The 17,814-nt window shown below is 51.6% G+C and overlaps 1 protein-coding gene across 5 annotated transcripts in view; it reads left to right on the top strand.

The window, feature by feature from the left end:
- ABCA3 (ATP binding cassette subfamily A member 3) overlaps positions 1 to 17,814 on the top strand; it is a 90,740-nt gene that overhangs the window by 53,984 nt on the left and 18,942 nt on the right. For all 5 annotated transcript variants that reach the window (XR_013636411.1, XR_013636410.1, XM_073362876.2 and 2 more), the window contains 12 exons: positions 702 to 912; positions 2,104 to 2,254; positions 3,756 to 3,854; positions 4,885 to 5,077; positions 7,127 to 7,430; positions 8,784 to 9,057; positions 10,279 to 10,483; positions 12,537 to 12,756; positions 13,065 to 13,223; positions 14,255 to 14,427; positions 15,331 to 15,465; positions 16,370 to 16,564. Coding sequence is in view for 3 of the 5 variants with exons in the window: in XM_073362876.2 (XP_073218977.1) it covers positions 702 to 912; positions 2,104 to 2,254; positions 3,756 to 3,854; positions 4,885 to 5,077; positions 7,127 to 7,430; positions 8,784 to 9,057; positions 10,279 to 10,483; positions 12,537 to 12,756; positions 13,065 to 13,223; positions 14,255 to 14,427; positions 15,331 to 15,465; positions 16,370 to 16,564 (2,319 nt within the window). In the remaining 2 variants the exon portion in view is untranslated. The remainder of the gene's footprint in view (positions 1 to 701; positions 913 to 2,103; positions 2,255 to 3,755; positions 3,855 to 4,884; positions 5,078 to 7,126; positions 7,431 to 8,783; positions 9,058 to 10,278; positions 10,484 to 12,536; positions 12,757 to 13,064; positions 13,224 to 14,254; positions 14,428 to 15,330; positions 15,466 to 16,369; positions 16,565 to 17,814) is intronic.

Below are 17,814 nucleotides of genomic sequence, written 5' to 3'. Positions count from 1 at the left end.
CATTCAGAAACAACTTGTCCCCAATACCCTCCAAGTACTTACTGAAAAGTTTGTCTTTTGCCACGTTACTTTCCCAGCAGATGTCCGGGTAGTTCCAGTCCCCCATTACTACCAGCTACTGGGTTTTGGATAGTTCTGTTGTTTGTCCTAGGAATGCCTCATCCATCTCCTCTTCCTGATTTGGTGCTTTATAGTAGACCCTTACCATAATGTCACCCCTATTTTTTACCCTTGTTGTGCTTTACCCAGAAACTTTCAAATGATCTTCCTCTCACCAACTCCTAGACCTCAGAACAAGTGTCCATGTTCTTGATGTATAATGCAAACCTCCTCCCTTTTTACCCTGTCTGTCCTTCCTGAGCAAGCTACACCCCTCTTTACCAATCGTCCAGTCATGAGACTTATCCCAACAGGTCTCTGCTGCCAATTAAGTCAGAGTTTAGCTCATATGCTAATACTGCCGGTTCTTCCTGTTTGTTCCCCAGTTTGCCCTGCAGTTGTGTACAGACATGTAAGATGCTGGGCTGATTCCACCCCTAATTTCGCACTTGTTGCTCCTGTGACCCTGTTCTAACTATCTATGTCCCCGCTCCCCATGTCTTTGCGGAGCTGCCAGGCCAGGGCTGTGTTTAGCTCAGGCCCCTGCACAGTGCCAGGTCTGCCTCGGGCCCATCTAATGGACAACCTTCTCTGGTGCACAGGTGGTGATGCTGGATGAGCCGACATCAGGAATGGACCCAGCCTCCCGCAGGGCCACCTGGGACCTCCTCCAGCACCAGAGGAGCAGCCGTACCATCCTGCTGACCACCCACTTCATGGACGAGGCAGACCTGCTTGGAGACCGCATCGCCATCATGGCCCAGGGCGAGCTGCAATGCTGCGGGTCCTCGCTCTTCCTCAAGCACAAATATGGTATGGGGAGGCCACTGCACCCATAGGAATCAGGCCCAGATTAACCAGTGTACACCTGCACAGGGCCCTCAGCTCAAGTTTGGCCCAGCTTCCCCTCCCCATGACTGGTTTGGCACAGCTGCCGCCCCTCCATTGTGACAGACGGTATCCTGGCCCAAACCTGAGGCGCACTGCAACCCCATATGCCAGGTCACAACACTGCTCGCTCAGATTTGGCCAGCTGCCCCATCATCTTGATGGAGGGGGACTGGCGGAGGGAGCTGGGCCCAGCCCCACGGGACAGAACCCACCCCAGCAGTGTGAATGCAGGGTGGGCTCTCTCTCCAGTCTGCCTTTCCTCCTCCTCAGGCCCTGTTTAGGGTTGCAGTGCTGGGCTGGAGGCAGGGGTGCTGCTGCAGGTGATCGGTGCCCCCTAGGCAGCCTAGTGTAGAGCACGCATGGGCTCAGGAGTCTACATCCACCCTGGAGCGTGTCTACATCAGGCACCCTGGCGAGGAGGAGAATCCAAGGGCGAAGGGGTGGTGGCTCTAACGAGGAAACCTCTGGCCGTTTTGTATTCCTGTTCACTCACTCACTCCCCTGCCTGTTGCCGTTCTCTCTTTCGGAGATGTCATCTGCCCATATTCCTCATGGTGAGAACGTAGGTAAGTTCATGCAGGATAGGTTCATTGATGGCTATTCGCCAAGATGGTCAGGGACACGACTCATGCACCACGTGTCTCTAACTGCCAGAAGCTGGGGATGGATCACTTGATAATTGCCCTGCTCTGTTCGTTCCCTGTGAAGCACCTGGCTCCAACCACTGTCAGAAGATATGAATCTGGGCTAGATGGCCCATTGGTCTGACTCAGTCTGGCCGTTCTTATGCTCGTATGTTTTTAGAGAGACTGCAGACACCGTGAGGCTGGGAGGGTTTTCCACTCCTGCTGGTGCTGTGATTCCTGAGGGCCCCCCTCTAGATCAAAACTATCCACTAGTCCTTGGGGTCACGTCCACCAGCTCCCAGCTAAGGAGAGCAGGTGAGCCTCCCTTCAGATCCTGTCAAGGTGCCACCTTGCATTAGATTGTAGAGGTCCATGTAATGTGGCATTAGGTCAGGCCCTGTCTTCTCCTCAGCAGCAAGAGGCTAGGTATGCCCTGGAAGGAATTTCCTTTGTGACTGGTGCTTGTCTTTAACTGATCTTCCCCCAGGTGCCGGCTACCACATGGTGATGGTGAAGGAGCCGTACTGTAACCTAGGGGAGATCTCCCGCCTCATTTGTCAGTACGTGCCCAATGCCAGCCTGGAGAGCAATGCTGGGGCCGAGCTGTCCTTCATTCTGCCCACAGAGAGCACACACAGGTAACAGCTGCTCTCAGCAACTACCATAGCTGCCTTCACTGCTGTTTACATGGCTGTGGGGCCCAGATTTCTGGCACACAAACAAGGCCTGTCAGCAATTAGAGACCTAAACTATGCTGCACTGCTCAGTTATCCAGCAAGGTGTAGGAGGAAAGCTGGGCCAGTGGTTAGGGCACTAGCCTACAACATGGGAGCCTGGGTCCAAATCTTTGCCCCAGACTTCCTATGTGACCTTGGGCAAGTCCCTTAGCCTGGCTGGGCCGCAGGTCCTATCTGTACAATGGGGACAGTTGCTCTGCCCTGCCTCCCAGGATGCTGGTAGATACATTAAAGACTGTGAGTCCCCCACACGCTGTGGTGATGGGTGCCAGAGAGGTACCTAACATGGACAGAAATCCAGACTAAACTGGGCAAACTGCCAGTAGGAAAAGCAAAGCTATCAATTGAAGGGCTGCTTAGAGGAGCAATGTTGCCTGGTGGTTAAAGCACAGGATTATGACCCAGGAGACCTGGTTATAATGCTGATGCTGACTCCCTTTGGGACCTGGGGCATTCCCAACTACCAAACAGGGCTTCTGCCTGGACTGGCCAATGGCGTTCCTAGGATGGAGGGTCTCTGGTACATCCCAGCTATTGTATCTAGAGAAGACAGACCAGACTGCCTGAGTGGGGCATATAGGTCGCCCCTCAGTTGCACAGAAGAGAGACTGAGGAAGCAGCTTTGCTGCGTGACTCTGTGCTCAGTGCAGGAGCCCTCCGCCTCCATTTAGGCAAGGCTAGAGCAGTCCGGTTTTGGCACCGGAGTGCTCCTACTCCTGGGGGGAGATCCCCAGGCATGCTGTCACTAATGGGTAGTGGGGATCTATCGCTGGTGGGCTGCTTGGATTGTGAGCTCCTTGGGGCAGGGGCCATGTCGTCGCACAGTAGGGCTAGTCGCCGAGGGTGCAACAGGGATATAAACAGTTAATACAAATAGTTAATGCTGCTGATTAGCATTTCCACAGGGGCTTAGTGAAGCTGCAATGAGATGACAGTGCTCTTGGCAAACCACCCAGAGCTTCCATTGCAAGGCAGGTGGGTAAAGACTGAGCAGAAAAGCTGCTCTGGAGCCAAAGCGTCACTGAATGCAGGAGCTACACGATGGAACCCAGGCTCATTGGCTCATGCCAGCGCCTGGCCAGTGTCTGGGTGGTCTCTTTGCCCTTAGCTAACTTGATTCCCGTACAACCCTGTCTGCCTGAAATCCCGACACTGGGTATCTAGGGCGACAACACCTACTGGTGAACTGCTGTTCTACTCCATCTTGCTTCCCTTCACCCTCTGCTGGTCCATTAATTGAACAAGCTTGTCTCACATCAAGCCACGCAGAGGGCGCTGTCTGCCTGGCATCCTAATGAACAAGTGTGGCTGGCTACTGCCTGGCCTCTGCACAGGGAAACTGGGGAGCCGGCTTCTAGCAAGGGCCAGAATATAGCTTCTAACTCCATCCCTGTCCTGGCAGGTTTGAGGCACTGTTCACAGAGCTGGAGCAGAAACGGGAGGAGTTGGGGATCGCTAGCTATGGTGCATCTGTCACCACTATGGAAGAGGTCTTCCTCAGGTGGGTATCACGCGATGAGCCGTTTGGACAGCCAGCGGGGAAGGCTTGCACCCCCACTTACTAAAGGTGGTGTCTCCGAATACGAGCCCCAGCAGTAATATCCGTTTCAATGCAGTGACATGACGAGTGAACCCAATCCCCTTCCTTATCCTCTCAGGAAAGGTTTCCAGATCTGAGTCTTGCAGTGGGGCTCTGAGATCAGAATAGCTTGTGCGAGGTGGACGTGTAAAACCTGTACTGAGAGTAAGGACACTCTAGGCACCTCTAAGGAAACAACTGAGCCCTCCTGGGGTGTCTGGGCTTCATGCGTCTCTTACACGACTGATCACTGAGATTTAGTGTAGCCCTGACTCCTATTGTTCATAGTCAGTCACGGAAGTCCAGAAAGGACTCGGCTGATCCCCAGTCATTCCGGCAATTACTCCAGTATCCTTGCACTCAATTTTATACATTTTTCACCTCTGTATGAGTCATTAACAGTGTTTGAACCCTGCCAGCCCTCAGATCCACAGCACAGACCTCTTCCACTTCAACTATGTGTCACTGGTGGTAAACCCAAGTCAAGGTACTGTTTAGGGCACTGTGAAGTTGGATTGGGAGGCTCTCTTGAAATGCCACTTGAGTCATCACGTGATTGGCCAAAGCCGCCAAATCTGTCGTCTTGGATTTAAAAAAAATCCAAGCAGCGTTCACGAGAGCCCCCTGGAGCTCCTGGACCAACATTTTCACAGTAAAAAGCTTTCCACGAACCCTCCTCCTCATGGCTGAACTGGGAATGAATAGCTGAGAGAAGAATACAGGGTGGGGGAATGAGTCGATCCGGCAAAAGTCTGAATAAACGTAGGCTGAGAAAGGGCCTGTGGACTGGAGTTCAGCTTGTCCGTTTACAACCCTGCATGGTTGTGTGGGCTCAGGCTGATCTGTAGTGCAAGTTGTTAGCACTGATCCATGAGTCTCCTTTGTTTAACGTAGCAGCATGAAATTCAGTTCTCTGCCTGACTTCCATTGGCTGCTTTTCCTTCTGTTTCAGGGTTGGCAAGCTGGTGGACTCCAGCATGGATATCCAAGCCATCCAACTCCCTGCCCTGCAGTACCAGCACGAGAGGCGGTCCAACGACTGGGCCATGGATGACTCCAGCAGCCTGAGTGGAATGACTGACATGACTGATGATAGTGGGGCTCTGATCACGGAGGATTGCTCCAGTATCAAACTGAACACGGGGGTGAGTGCTCTGTCGGGAATATCCGGGCATAGGGAAGGCTAGAGTGCGTCTCCACTGGCTTGGTTGGGGTCTGGAGGAAATCAAGACAGAGCCAGATTTAGAGGTGAGTCTGAGAGTAATTTACACATTGAGGGGGGAAGGAAGAAGGTGTAAGTTACATCCCAAGTTGCTTAAATCCCTCGAAATCTAGCCCTTCTCTGAATTTGGCCCTAGGAGTCTTGGGCCACATAGCAGCATATGGTGCTTTTCCCTATTAATAAGAATAATTTAAAAGCACTTCACTAAACCCTTCCGCAAGAGGTTCTCAAATCACTTCACTAACGTTAACTGACTCACTCTACAGAAATTGAACTGTCCTATTGAGACAAAGACGCAAGATGGGGCAGGTAGTATCTTTTATTGGACCAACTTTTGTTGGTGAAAGAGACATGCTTTCCAGCTACACCGGGCTCCTCTTCAGGTCTGGGAAAGGGAATCCGTGTCACAGCTAAATGCAAGGGGGAACAGGTTATTAAGCTTAGTAAGGAGTTAACACATGTTGCAGGAGATCATTCAAGATGAAGTGGGCATTTAACAAACACTGCAGTCATAAGGCAAAGCAGTGTTAGTGTGTTACAGGTTGTTGTAATGAGACATACAACCAGTGTCTCTATTGAGTCCATGATTTTTGGTATCTAGCAAAGTTATGAATTTAAGCTCCCAGGGGTGTCTGTCAAAGGTGTGGTGCATATTTTCTTGGAGCGGCCAGATGTGGAGCGATTGCTTTTTGAAGTGTCCTCCCATGGTTGATAGTGTTTTTGTCTTTTGTCATTTTTCTGTGCAAGTTCATTCAAGAGCACAGTGATTGGCTGGCTTCACCCATGTAGCTGTGAGGCAGGTCAGTATTGGATCCCTATTTTACATATAGGGAAACTGAGGCACAGAGCGGTGAAGTGACTTGCCCAAGCTTACACAGTGAGTGAGTGACCGAGTCAGGAATTAAAACCCAGGAGTCCTGATTCTAGTCCCATCCTCTGACTCTAGATTCCCACTGCTTCTGATTTCAAATGCCCAGAATTGCAATCTGAGCTGTGTCTTGGTCGCTCTCTTTCTGAAACCCCTCTTATTTGACCGGCACTAGTTGCTGTGCCAGGGTTGAGGTGTATAGGAGAAGAGGTAGAATTCCTCCACAGCAAAATCACTGGATCGTGTGCATCTTAAGCCTTTAACTGGGAAGTACAAGAATGCCTGTCTCCTTTTGAGATGTCCTGGTCTTACTCTTCTCAATGTTTAACACTGAATATTTCCAGCACTATAAAGACGGATTTCCTCTCTCTGGTGTCTTTCCTCTGCTAGATGGATTTTGTGCATTCAATGAGGGAATAGCCACTGCAGCCCTTTTAAAAGTGCATTAGATCTAGAGGAGAAACAATGTCTGTTATTGGATCAGCTGCTGTTGGGTAGAAGGGACAAGCTGTCTTGGGCCCCCCAACACAGCTACAACAACACTGCAAAGTTTATGTTTTAAAGGGTCACTTCCGACTGAAAGAGATGCAGATTATCTAATCTTTTCCCTGCTGTTGTTCCAAGTAGCACGCCTACGCCTAGCACTGAAGGAGATTAGTGGACACAATCTTTCTCTCGCTTTGTGCAGATGCAGCAGCACCCTGTGTGATCACATTCTCTTGTTGCTCTGTGTGTCTATTTCACTAAGCCACAGGGGAGAAGAGAAAAAAGTAAGACAAGGTGGTTGTAAAACCACAAAAACTGGCTGGGGCCTTGGGAGCAGGAGCTACTCTTCTGAAAACGGATCGGATCTCAAGCTGACAGTGGCCTGTTGTTAGTTGCAGATTGTTGACCTTGCCATCAGAAGTCAAGTTGTTAATCCCTCATAATCTCCTGGTGGGCTTTGCTGGAAGCCAGCATCGCTAGTGGGAGCTCTGATGTTAGTCCAGTTAGCATTGTCTGGGTCAGGAAGGGCCCAGCAGGGATGGGGTTTAGCATGCTTGTCCTGCTAGGATGTCTGCTGGTGTCCAATTAAAACCTCACCTCCCCTCTCTCCCCTCTCAGTTCTACCTGTGCTGCCAGCAGTTCTATGCCATGTTCGTGAAGAGGGCAGTGTACAGTTGGCGCAACTGGAAGATGGTGGTAGCGCAGTTCCTGGTGCCTCTGATTTTCACAACCCTTGCTCTGGTTGTTGCCAAGACCTTCCCCGGGCCACGAGATTCTGCGCTGCTCAGGCTGACGCTGGACCCGTATGGCAAGACTGTCGTGCCTTTCTCTGTCTCTGAGGCATCCAGGATCTCCCCAAGGCTGGCGGAACAGTTTGCAGTGCTACTGGATGCTCAGGGCCAAGTGCCCCAGGAGGTGCCAGGTAGGTCAGGCCAGGGGTGGGGCTGCTACTCTGGAGGGGTCAGACAGCATCAGGCCATATCTGTAAGAGCTGCTGGTTGCCTGGTCCGAAGATCGGGAGTAGCTAGAATAACTGAGCAGGATCAATGTGATGCAGCCAACAGACACCGGGGAAGTGAGATTCCAGCCTCGCTGGATCCTGAACAGCTTGGGTAATGCAGTACATAGGTTATTTCTGATCCTGACCTGTTAGACCATTTCGCTAAGCAGGCATGCTAAAGACAGAGCTCCACCTTAACCTCCCAGTTTCCACCTGCCTTTCAATCTGGGCACTTCTGGTAGCTAATTCTTTCTATGGAGGGTAACAAAAGATTTCTCCAGTAGCTCAGAACTCCGTTGTGGGCTCAGTATTTACTGGCTTTGTTTTTAATATAAGGTGTGCGTATTAATGCTCATTAAATGTATCCAGATCTGCATATAGCCTGCTATTGTCTCCATGTTATTTCTCAGGGTAGGCTATGTTGGCTCTTAGCTAGCCTCTGCAGTCTGTAAAACAAGTAGATGTTTGCAGATGCATCAGTGTTTCCTCATGTAGACCAGAACAGGGGGTTAAACTTAATTCAGCTTTCCCAGACTCTGCGTGCGTTTATTTAATTTAAAAATATGTTGGCTTTCAGAGCGCTGTGTTAAACACAAGCACATCTTGCTTCTAAATGAGGAAATCTGGATTTATAGGAAGGCCTGGAATTGCTGTACAGGCTTTCCTATAAACAGCTCTCTTTGAATAACCCTTCTCCAAATGTGTTAGGTTTGGTCCTTGTGGGCCTGTCTGTCTGTCTCTGACATGCTTGCACTACTGGTAGACTTGCTATTCTGTTTCTTCCGTTACATTAAATAACGGCCTGTAGGTTCATCCCTTAGCAAGAACTCTGGATGGTGTGACCTCTTTTGACTTCTCTCAACAGAGACATACTAGCAGTATCTATGCTCCCTTCAAAGGGCATTTCCGTTTTATACTAAGCAAGCTGCCTATCACTGATCAGATCTATCAGTTGCCTGTCATGTGTGTCCTATCCAAACCCTGGGGATTTGCAGAGCCATGCAGCATGTTCTGAGGTTTGCCTAAAATGAAGTTGAATTAAAACACCACCAACACAAACCTAAGACCCACCCGCCTCTATAGCATGCGATTTCTTTCAGCCTTGCACCTAATTCCCCCATCAGGCTGTATTAGAGCTGGACTCTGAGGTGTGGAGCCTCCCCTGCTCCCGTTGACTTCTGGTGGAGTGTAGTTGCCTGGTATCTCTTATGCTCAGGCCCTGGTGTGCATTGCTGGGGTCCGTTTGTAATGGTGAAGTGGGTGTGCCTGGCACAGGTGACCTGGACGAGTACCTGATCTCCCGAGCGGTGGAGGAGGGCGGAACTTTCAACGAACGCTACATCGCAGCTGCTTCCTTCGGAGAGGTCAAAAACCGCACGGTGATCACGGCGCTGTTCAACAACCAGGCGTATCATGCCTCCGCCACTGCACTGATGCTGGCAGACAACGCCCTGTTCCGGCTGCTGGCTGGACCCAATGCTTCCATCACTGTCACCAACTATCCCCAGCCCCGGAACATCACCGAGACGGCGAAGGACCAACTCATGGAGTACATTCAGCTTCCTTACTGCTTGCTTTCATGCCAGGGGTTAGGGGCCCAGATCTGCAGCTGGAGTGAATAGGCCTAGTTCCATCCATTCCAATGAAGCCACGCTAACTTGCACCAGCGGAGGGTCCCGCGCAGAGTTTCCCAAGGCTGAACAAAGCTGGGAGTATTATCTCAGGCAAGAGCACAGGCCTGGGAGTCAGGGTATCAGGGCACTGTTTGAAGTCTGTTGTGCTACAGACTTGCTGCATGACCTCGCCCAAGGTCACGTAAACCCAAATAGGCAAAAGTGGGTGTCTCAGTGGCTGAGTCTGTCTCTAGACACCCAGAGCCTGGTTTTCGGAGGTGCTGAGGGCCCAGGATCCCAGCTGTGGATGATAGAGCTGATGAACACCTTGGGAAGTCAGGCTGTAGGTGTCTAAAGGCAAGTACTTGACAACGGAGATGCCCGCTTTCAGCCAAGCAGTACCACGTTTGTCTGTGCCTTGACTCCCCTCTCTTCCCAGAGAATCATGCTGCTGATCTCACAAGGGAGTGTTCGGGTTAGTTGATGGTTGCCAGGTGCTCTGAGAGCCGTGGGTGGAGACGCTGGGTTACTACTGTAGTGCTTGTTCATTTTTATTTCACTTAGGTCTTGGGCATGGGTTTGGCTTCCTTGAGCTGAGCCTGGGGTGGACAAGGGCTGCTCGAGCTCTGCTGGCACCTCGGCACACCATGCTTTTCCAGCCCTGGTCTCCTCTCCACAGCCTAAGCAGCCTGCCATTGAGGCTGAATTGTATGATGCATAAAGGTCCAACCAGGGGTGAACTGCTGCGGCCCAATTCTGAGTAGTGCACAGTGTCTGCAGTTCTTACTGAAGTCGATGGGAGTTGCAGGTGCTCAGCACCGCTCAGGATTTGCCCTTTGGTGCAGCAAATGCTGAACACATTACACCAGGAACGTCTCCCGGAGATGCCCATCCGCTCTCCAGGCTGGAGCACTGGTCTCAGAGCTGCCTAGAGTGACTGGGAGGGAGCCCAGGGGTGGGTCTGGAAGATGGTCAGGACCCATCTGGCATTATGAGAATCCATGCTGGGGGAGGGGATAGCAATAGGCCATACAGCCGCAGTAGCTCAAGCCACCAGCTTGGTCTGCGTGCAGCCTACAGCAGCATGAGTTAAAATGCTCGATATTGCTCTGATGGGATTTTCCCCCTGCTAACCAGTTGCTTTAATGTTCCCTTAGAGGCCAGACTGGGTTCGCCATTGCTATTAACTTGCTCTATGGGATGGCTTCCTTGTCCAGCACCTTCGCGCTCCTGCTGGTCAGCGAGAGAGCCATCAAGGCCAAGCACGTGCAGTTTGTCAGCGGGGTCTACGTGGCCAATTTTTGGCTCTCGGCCCTGCTTTGGGACCTCATCAACTTCCTCATTCCCTGTGCGCTGATGCTGGTGAGTCACCACTGTCATGTCCCTGGTTTAGAATCATAGTAATGTAGAGCTGGCAGGGACCTCGAGAGGTCATCTAGTCCAGCCCCCTGCACTGAGGCCGGACCAAGTCAACCTAGACCAGCCCTGACAGGTGTTTGTCCAGCTGCTCTTAAAAACCTCCCTTGATGGGAATTCCACAACCTCCCTTCGAAGCTTATTCCAGAGCTTAACTGCCTTTGTAGTCAGAAAGTTTTTCCTAATAGCTAACCTAAATCTCCTTAGCTGCAGATTAAGCCCACTGGTTCTTCTACCTTCAGTGGACTGGAGAACAACTGATCACCTTCCTCTTTTTATAACACCCCTTAACGGATATGAAGATTGTTATCGGGTGTCTCCCTCTCCCCCGCCCCACCACCTTCTTTTCCTCTTAAGACTAAATGTGCCCAGATTAACTTTTTCTCACAGGTCATGGTTTCTAAACCTTTTATTATTTTTGTGTTGCTCTCCTCTGGACACTCTCCAGTTTGTCCCCATCTTTCCTAAAGTGTGGGGTGCCTAGTACTGGACACAGAACTCCAGCTGAGGCCTCACCAGTGCCACACAGAGCAGGACCATTACCTCCTGTGTCGTACATACAATACTCCTGTTAAGGCTCCCCAGAATGATATTCACCTTTTTCACACCTACATCACCTGGTTGACTTATATTCAGTTTGTGATCCACTCTAACCCCCAGATCCTTTCCAGAAGTGCTGCTGCCTAACCAGTGATTCCCCATTTTGTAGCTGTGCATTTGATTTTTCCTTCATAAGTGAAGTACTTTGCACTTGACTTGATTGACTTTCATCTTGTTGATTTCAGACTAATTCTGCAGTTCTCAAGGTCATTTTGAATTCTAATCTTGGCCTCCAAAGGGCTAGCAACCACATCCACCTTGGTGTCATCTGTGGATCTTATAAGCATCCCCTCCACTCCATTATCCAAACCATTAATGAAAGTATTGAATAGTACCAGACCCATGATTGACCCCTGTGATACCCCACTAGCAACATGCTCCCAGTTTGACAGCGAACCATTGATACAGTCTTTCAACCCCTTGTGCACCTATCTTACAGCAATTTCATGTACGCCACATTTCCCTGATTTGCTTATGAGAATGTCAAAAGCCTAACTAAAATCAAGATATATCATGTCTACTGCTTCTCCCCCCTGTTTTCACTAGGCCAGTAATTTTGTCAACTCCCACACATCTCCTATCATCGGGGCCATCTTATTACAGTAATAGGCAAAGCAGGGCTGAAGGTGGCTCCCGAATGGCCAGAAGCTGTAGGAGATGCTGATGTGGCCAATCCAGTTGGGCTGTACCATGTCATGTAGCTCAGGGGTGTGGTATGGGCAGCCCTCCCTGGCCAGCTCTTGATGGCCCATTTGCCATGGACTCCTTGAGCCTCTTCATGAGGGATGCGAACTGGTGGCTTGCATGAACTGGTGATGAGACCTGGATCCACTGGCCTGATGTGTCTCAGCCTGCCTTTGTGACCTTGAGCAAGTTACTGATCTGCCCGGTCACTCAGTTCCCCATCCGTAAAATGGGGATAATATTTCTCTGTCTCTCCAGGGGTTGAGGATAAATTCACTGATGTTTCCGAGATGCTCAGATGTGTACATGGTGCCCAGTGTTGTAGTCTGGGGATAGATAGAATGGGACCATCCCAGCTGGATCCGTTATTGTCTCGATTACTATAAAGGACCAAAAGGAAAAACTGCATCTCTGGCCTACAGAAATCCTGCTGGAAAGACTTGTGGTGGTGGTGAAGTGTAAACAGTGTTGCTTTACTCCCGGTATCACGATCTATGGCTTCTTCTAGAAGGAGAATGTTGTCATACCTTGGTGGGAGCTGATGGGGTTGTGTGGAGCGGGGCGCTCCATGAGACAGCTGACTCTGCCCAGGCCCCGGGGGGAGCTGGCAGTGTGTGTGAAGAGTTAGCTAACAGCTTAACAATCCTGCCATCTGGCCTGTTCAGATGGAGGCTCTAGGAGTCGTGCTGGTTCTCCTTTCAATGTCGTCTCTAAGGTGATATTCCAAGCCTTCGATGTGAAAGCTTTCACCCAGGACAGCCACCTCGTCGATGTGATGCTGATCTTCCTGCTCTACGGCTGGGCCATCATCCCCCTCATGTACCTTCTCAGCTTCTTCTTTTCAGCGGCAGCTACAGCCTACACGCGCCTCACCATCTTCAACATCTTCTCTGGCACGACCACCTTCCTCACGGTCACGATCATGAGCATTCCAGGTAAAGGGGCTGCCCGCTGCCCTCCTGACAGAATCCCCCCACCCCCAGCCACCCCCCTGGTAAGAACGCTGAGATGATTTGGCCTCCAGTGGAAAGAGGTTTTCCTCAGTTCCTTTGCTGGGGGAGCCTACAGTGCTAATTGCGAGCAGGGAAATCTCTGCAGATTCATCCCTTCTGCCATGCACCGTGGTGCCAATTCATTTTCCCTCCTAGCTTTGTAAACTCTGAAGTTTTGGCGCTGTGTTTTCTTGGAGAAACAGCAGGTTCCATCATTGAAGTCCGCCCTGCTGATCTTGTTTCTCTTTCAGAGCTGGGCCTCATGGACCTGTCCAAAACCCTGGATAAAATCTTCCTGATTTTGCCCAACTACTGCTTGGGCCAGTGCATCAGTGACTTTTACCAGAACTACGAGTTCATTCAGTTTTGCACCTCTTCCATTGAAGCCAACATCATCTGCAAAGCATTCAGTGAGTGTCCCAGTTGCTCCCTGCTCAGCTTGCCAGCCCACAACTGTCCAGCATCCCTACGCACCTTGAAGTAAGATGGCACGCGCAGGTGTCCATAGCAGACTTTTCTGAGAGGTGTTGGGTGTTAGGGGGAGAGAAAGGAACATTGCTGACATTTGAGGGAATTTGGATTACAAATGCTGCTCACCCCTCTGTATCATTTGGTGCTATTGAGTGCCTTCATGGTGCAATTGTATTCCTGAGGCTCTGCTCCATCTGGGGAAACTAGTGCAAATTGACAAGTGGAATTATATTTATTGACTTGGCATTTGGGCTCCTGGGGAGCTGGAGAGCCGATTAGAACCTTCATGGTCACCCAGAGCCATGGTATTGATGGGCCAAGACAGAAGAGTTCACGGGGGGGATCTTGGAGAGAGGTGAAAAATACTTGAAAGCTTACTGGTGTTTGGTCCCTGACGTGTGAACGCACAACAAGGGCGAATCTCTGCCTCCTTGTTTCTCTGGGGCTGGCAGGCCTGGCTTCTGCAGTTAGTGCTCCTTCAGGACACCTTAGCGTGGGAAATCTGTGGTTCCAGCACCTTGGGGTTCCACTCCTGCCCTTGGATGGTGGAGCTGAGAAGTCTGTTTGGAAAGCAAGAAATGAGGAGATGGTTAAAGGCTAATGGGGAGGGGGAAGGGCACAGTGGGGTTTCGGCATTAGCCTTTTACCTCGGAGGAACTAGGTTAAACTCTGGACAAAGAGTGAAGAATCCAGTGGTCTTTATGTGAGTCCTCATGGGCATCTTTCTGCATCACCAGATCCTTACCAGTTTGCATTCCCTGACTGACGGGGTGTGGCACGGAGGAGGGGCAGTGGCCTAGCTGCGGGGGACGCCCTAGCTAGGGGGAGTGGCAGGTTTGGGGGGGGGCACTGGCCGAGCTGTGCAGGGGGGAAGCCCCGGCTGTATTCACTCTGAAAACATAAAAGGGAGAATCCTCTCCTCCCACCCAAGGGCAGAATGACTCATCTCTGATTTCCCCCCCCCTTCCAGATATCAGTTACCAGATGAATTACTTCTCATGGGAGACTCCAGGGATTGGGCAATATCTGACTTCCATGAGTGTCCAGGGAACCGCCTTCCTCCTCCTCCTCTTCCTTATTGAAACTAACCTCCTCTGGAGACTGAGGACCTTCATCTGCAGCATCAGTAGGAGGCGGAAATGGGTGAGCTGTTGACTGAGCATTGTAGTTTCAGGTCTCCTCTATCCCCCACCTTCGTTCTTCATGGTCTGTGCCCTTTTCTTGACTCATACCAGCAACTGCCCTGCTCATGGTCCCCTCTGCCAGGTTTGGCTACTGTGCGTGTGCCCCTGGGCACAAGCCTGTGCAGCAGGAAGTCTGCCAGGCCCAGTGTTGCAGGGGGTACATGTATGCTTGCGATCCTGTAGAGACTCTGCTGATCGGCTCTGCTGATGTCAGGGAAGTGACACTGGTGTAAATGGGAATCGGGCCCGTTGGCTCTTGGGGTGATGATACAAACTGGAGTTGCACCCAAAGCACTCAGTTCGGATCTGGTCCTGATTGTCCCCGAGCATCTGGGACCATTGGGATTGGGGGATATGCGTTCAGTTCAGGGGCATTTGCATCAGTCTGGTGTAAGGAAAGCCCCCCAGAGTATGACTTAGAAAGAAAGCCAAATCTCAACAGAGTACGAGGCCTGTGAGAGGTGTAGTCATTGTGTCGGAGCCACAGACTACCTGCTCTTTGCTCTAAATCCCATCTTCTTGCTGACTAAGAGCAGGAGTAATCTGGGGTGACTTCTCCAGCCCTGGCTAAACTGCTCACAGCACTGGTCTGTCCTTCTCTGAGCATGGGGGTTTCTTTCCATCCCCCACCCCCCCGACCAGGGCTGTGTCAGGCGTGGTGCAGAGCAGAGAATTGTTCCTAGAGTCAACTAGGCTGAAGGGTCAACCGGGTGGGGGGATCAATCCTCAGGTTGGCTGGGGGGAGGATCCATCCAGGGTGTATCGGAACATTGCATTTCTCCGTGTTGGGGGCTTGCCCACCGTCAGCCCAAGGCAGCCCGCCTGCCCCTGCCAGTAACTCCCTCTGGTTCCACCGGCATAGGCAATGCTGCTGAACAGGATCCCTGTGCTGCCAGAAGACAGGGATGTGGCAGATGAGAGAAAGAAAGTTTTGGAGTCCCCGCCAGAGCTGCTGTCATCACTGAGCAGCCCGTTGGTCATCAAGGAGCTCACCAAGGTGAGCTGGAGCCCAGGCACCTTGCAGATCTGATCCCTACAGGGGTCCCAGGTTAAAGGGGATGGACACGGATGGTTTGTGCCATTGCAGCTCTAGCAGGGGTGTTGCGGGTCTGAATTTCAAGGAGCTCTAGCAAAGCCGTGCGGGGGAGCGTTTGCACAGCAGCAAAATCAGACCTTTCCTCCCGCAGTATCCCCAGCAACTTGGCACAAATGCCAAGTTCCACAATGCCACTCACCAGGGTGAAGGTGGCCATGCTGACCACGCCCTGCTGGGCACGCTGGGGTGAAAGAGTGCAGCCGTTAGTCCTTGGAGCGTCCTGTTGGCTTGTCCATGGGGAGGCATTGACTGCAAAGTGCCCAAGGAAAGCCCTGGGCTTCGGTGGATGTGGAGTGAGGCGCCCATGCTCGTCATTTCCCTGGGTGCTTGGATAAACACCTGTCAGGAATGGTCTAGATAATACTTAGTCCTGCCATGAGTGCAGGGGACTGGACTAGATGACCTCTCGAGGTCCCGTCCAGTCTTATGATTCTGTGATCCTGAGCACTGCATGGTAAGGCCCTGCACACTGGCTGCCATGAGACAGGGGCCTGAGCCCCATCGCTGCTCACACTCAGGATGCCAAATGCCCACATTATGGTCAGCTTCCCTTGTCACACTGGGCACAGCTGTGGTGGGCAGGGGTGGGTGGTGGGGATCTAATTCTGTGTTCTCAGCCCTGCGTCAGGTCAAGGGCTTGGATTTCATTTGTCGCAAGGCTCTTGGGGTCCCCTTCTGAGCCCTGTCCCTGAGCATCCTCTGTGGAGCCCAGCACCCAGTCAGGAAGCAGTGGTAGTGCATCTGTGGCAGACAGAAGCAGCCCAGGCTCCCTGTGACTGCGTGCTGGCTCTCTGCGTTCTCCCAGGTGTATAACAGCAGTGAGTCCCTGCTAGCTGTGGACAGAATCTCTCTGGCGGTCAACAAAGGGGAGTGCTTCGGCCTGCTGGGCTTCAATGGAGCTGGCAAAACCACCACCTTCAAAATGCTAACGGGCGACGAGAGCATCACCTCGGGGGATGCCTACGTGGACGGCCACAGCATTCTGGCCAACATCAAAAAGGTACCGAACGCCAGCGAGTGAAGGGGCAAGGCTGAGGTCTGGGCGCCACCCATGGTGGGCACTGCTGGAGGGGCAGGGCGGGGAGCAGCCTTGCTTCTGCACCCTGTGTTTGATTCTCAAAGCGCATGATGCTGCTTCTGGCTCTGTGCGTGTGGTTAGCGGCTGTCTGTCTAGTACGTGGAAGGGCCAAAGAAGGATTTGGGGGTGCTGCGCTGTAGGCTGTTGTAATAATGATCCCAAGAATGCAGAGAGCCAGCTGCTTTCTTGTCCAGCCAGCCTGCTCCACTGACTGAAATTTGGTTACTTGGCACACTGGCCCCCTTTGCTGTAACGGCAGAGATCAAACAAGTTCAACACTTGGATAACTTCAGTCACTCTTTGAAGCACACACAGTACTCAAAGTGGATTAAGCTACCCAGCATGAGATGGGCTGCTAAAAACAAGCATGCAAATTAGGGCTTGTCATGAAGACTTAGTGCATGGCAAGCCAAGGTGTAAATCGACAGCGCACTAACTGGCCAGGTGAACAAAAGTTCCATGGTGCACTCTGACGACAGTAACTTATCCCTGCTAGCAATCACAGCTGTTCCCAGCCTTTGGAGAGAAACCAAGCGCAGATGCTGGCCTGCCTAGGCAGTCTGGCTTTCTGGGGATATTGCTGCAGAGGGTGGAACTGTGCAGCCTAGGAAAGCCCCAGTCTGGCAGGAGAGAGACGTAGGTCCCCGCCCAAGAGAGGTGATGGCTGAGGAGCTGGTTCCCTTGGTTGACCACAGTGGGAATACCTGTGCCGTTGGTCTGCACCATGACAGATCTGGTGGCAGGCAGCGTGTGGGATCTGTAATGGTGTGAATTGTCAGCAGTTACAAGTTCTCACGCAGCTCATTTTTCTTAAGGTGAGAGAAAACCAAATCAAACAATAAAAACCTACACGCCTGCTAGTGGTCTCACCAGGGATCACCCCGTCTTCAGCAGGGCTCTGGCAGGAGTCAGCCTTTCACACCCCTCCAGAGGGTTTTCTGGGGGGTACAAGTTCGTAACAGCCTTTGCTCTGACACAGAACAGTGACCTGGTCAGGTCATCTATTTCATTACACGTGTCTGGCCTTTGATGTTGTCAAGGTTACTTCCCCACTCTGAACTCTTGGGTACAGATGTGGGGACCTGCATGAAAGACCCCCTAAGCTTATTCTTACCAGCTTAGGTTAAAAACTTCCCCAAGGTACAAACTTTGCCTTGTCCTTGAACCGTATG

This window comes from Lepidochelys kempii, chromosome 10, assembly GCF_965140285.1.
Source record: "Lepidochelys kempii isolate rLepKem1 chromosome 10, rLepKem1.hap1, whole genome shotgun sequence".
Taxonomy (NCBI): domain Eukaryota; kingdom Metazoa; phylum Chordata; order Testudines; family Cheloniidae; genus Lepidochelys; species Lepidochelys kempii.
The sequence above is the reverse complement of the archived record's forward strand: the minus strand, read 5'-3'. Positions and strand labels throughout refer to the sequence as shown.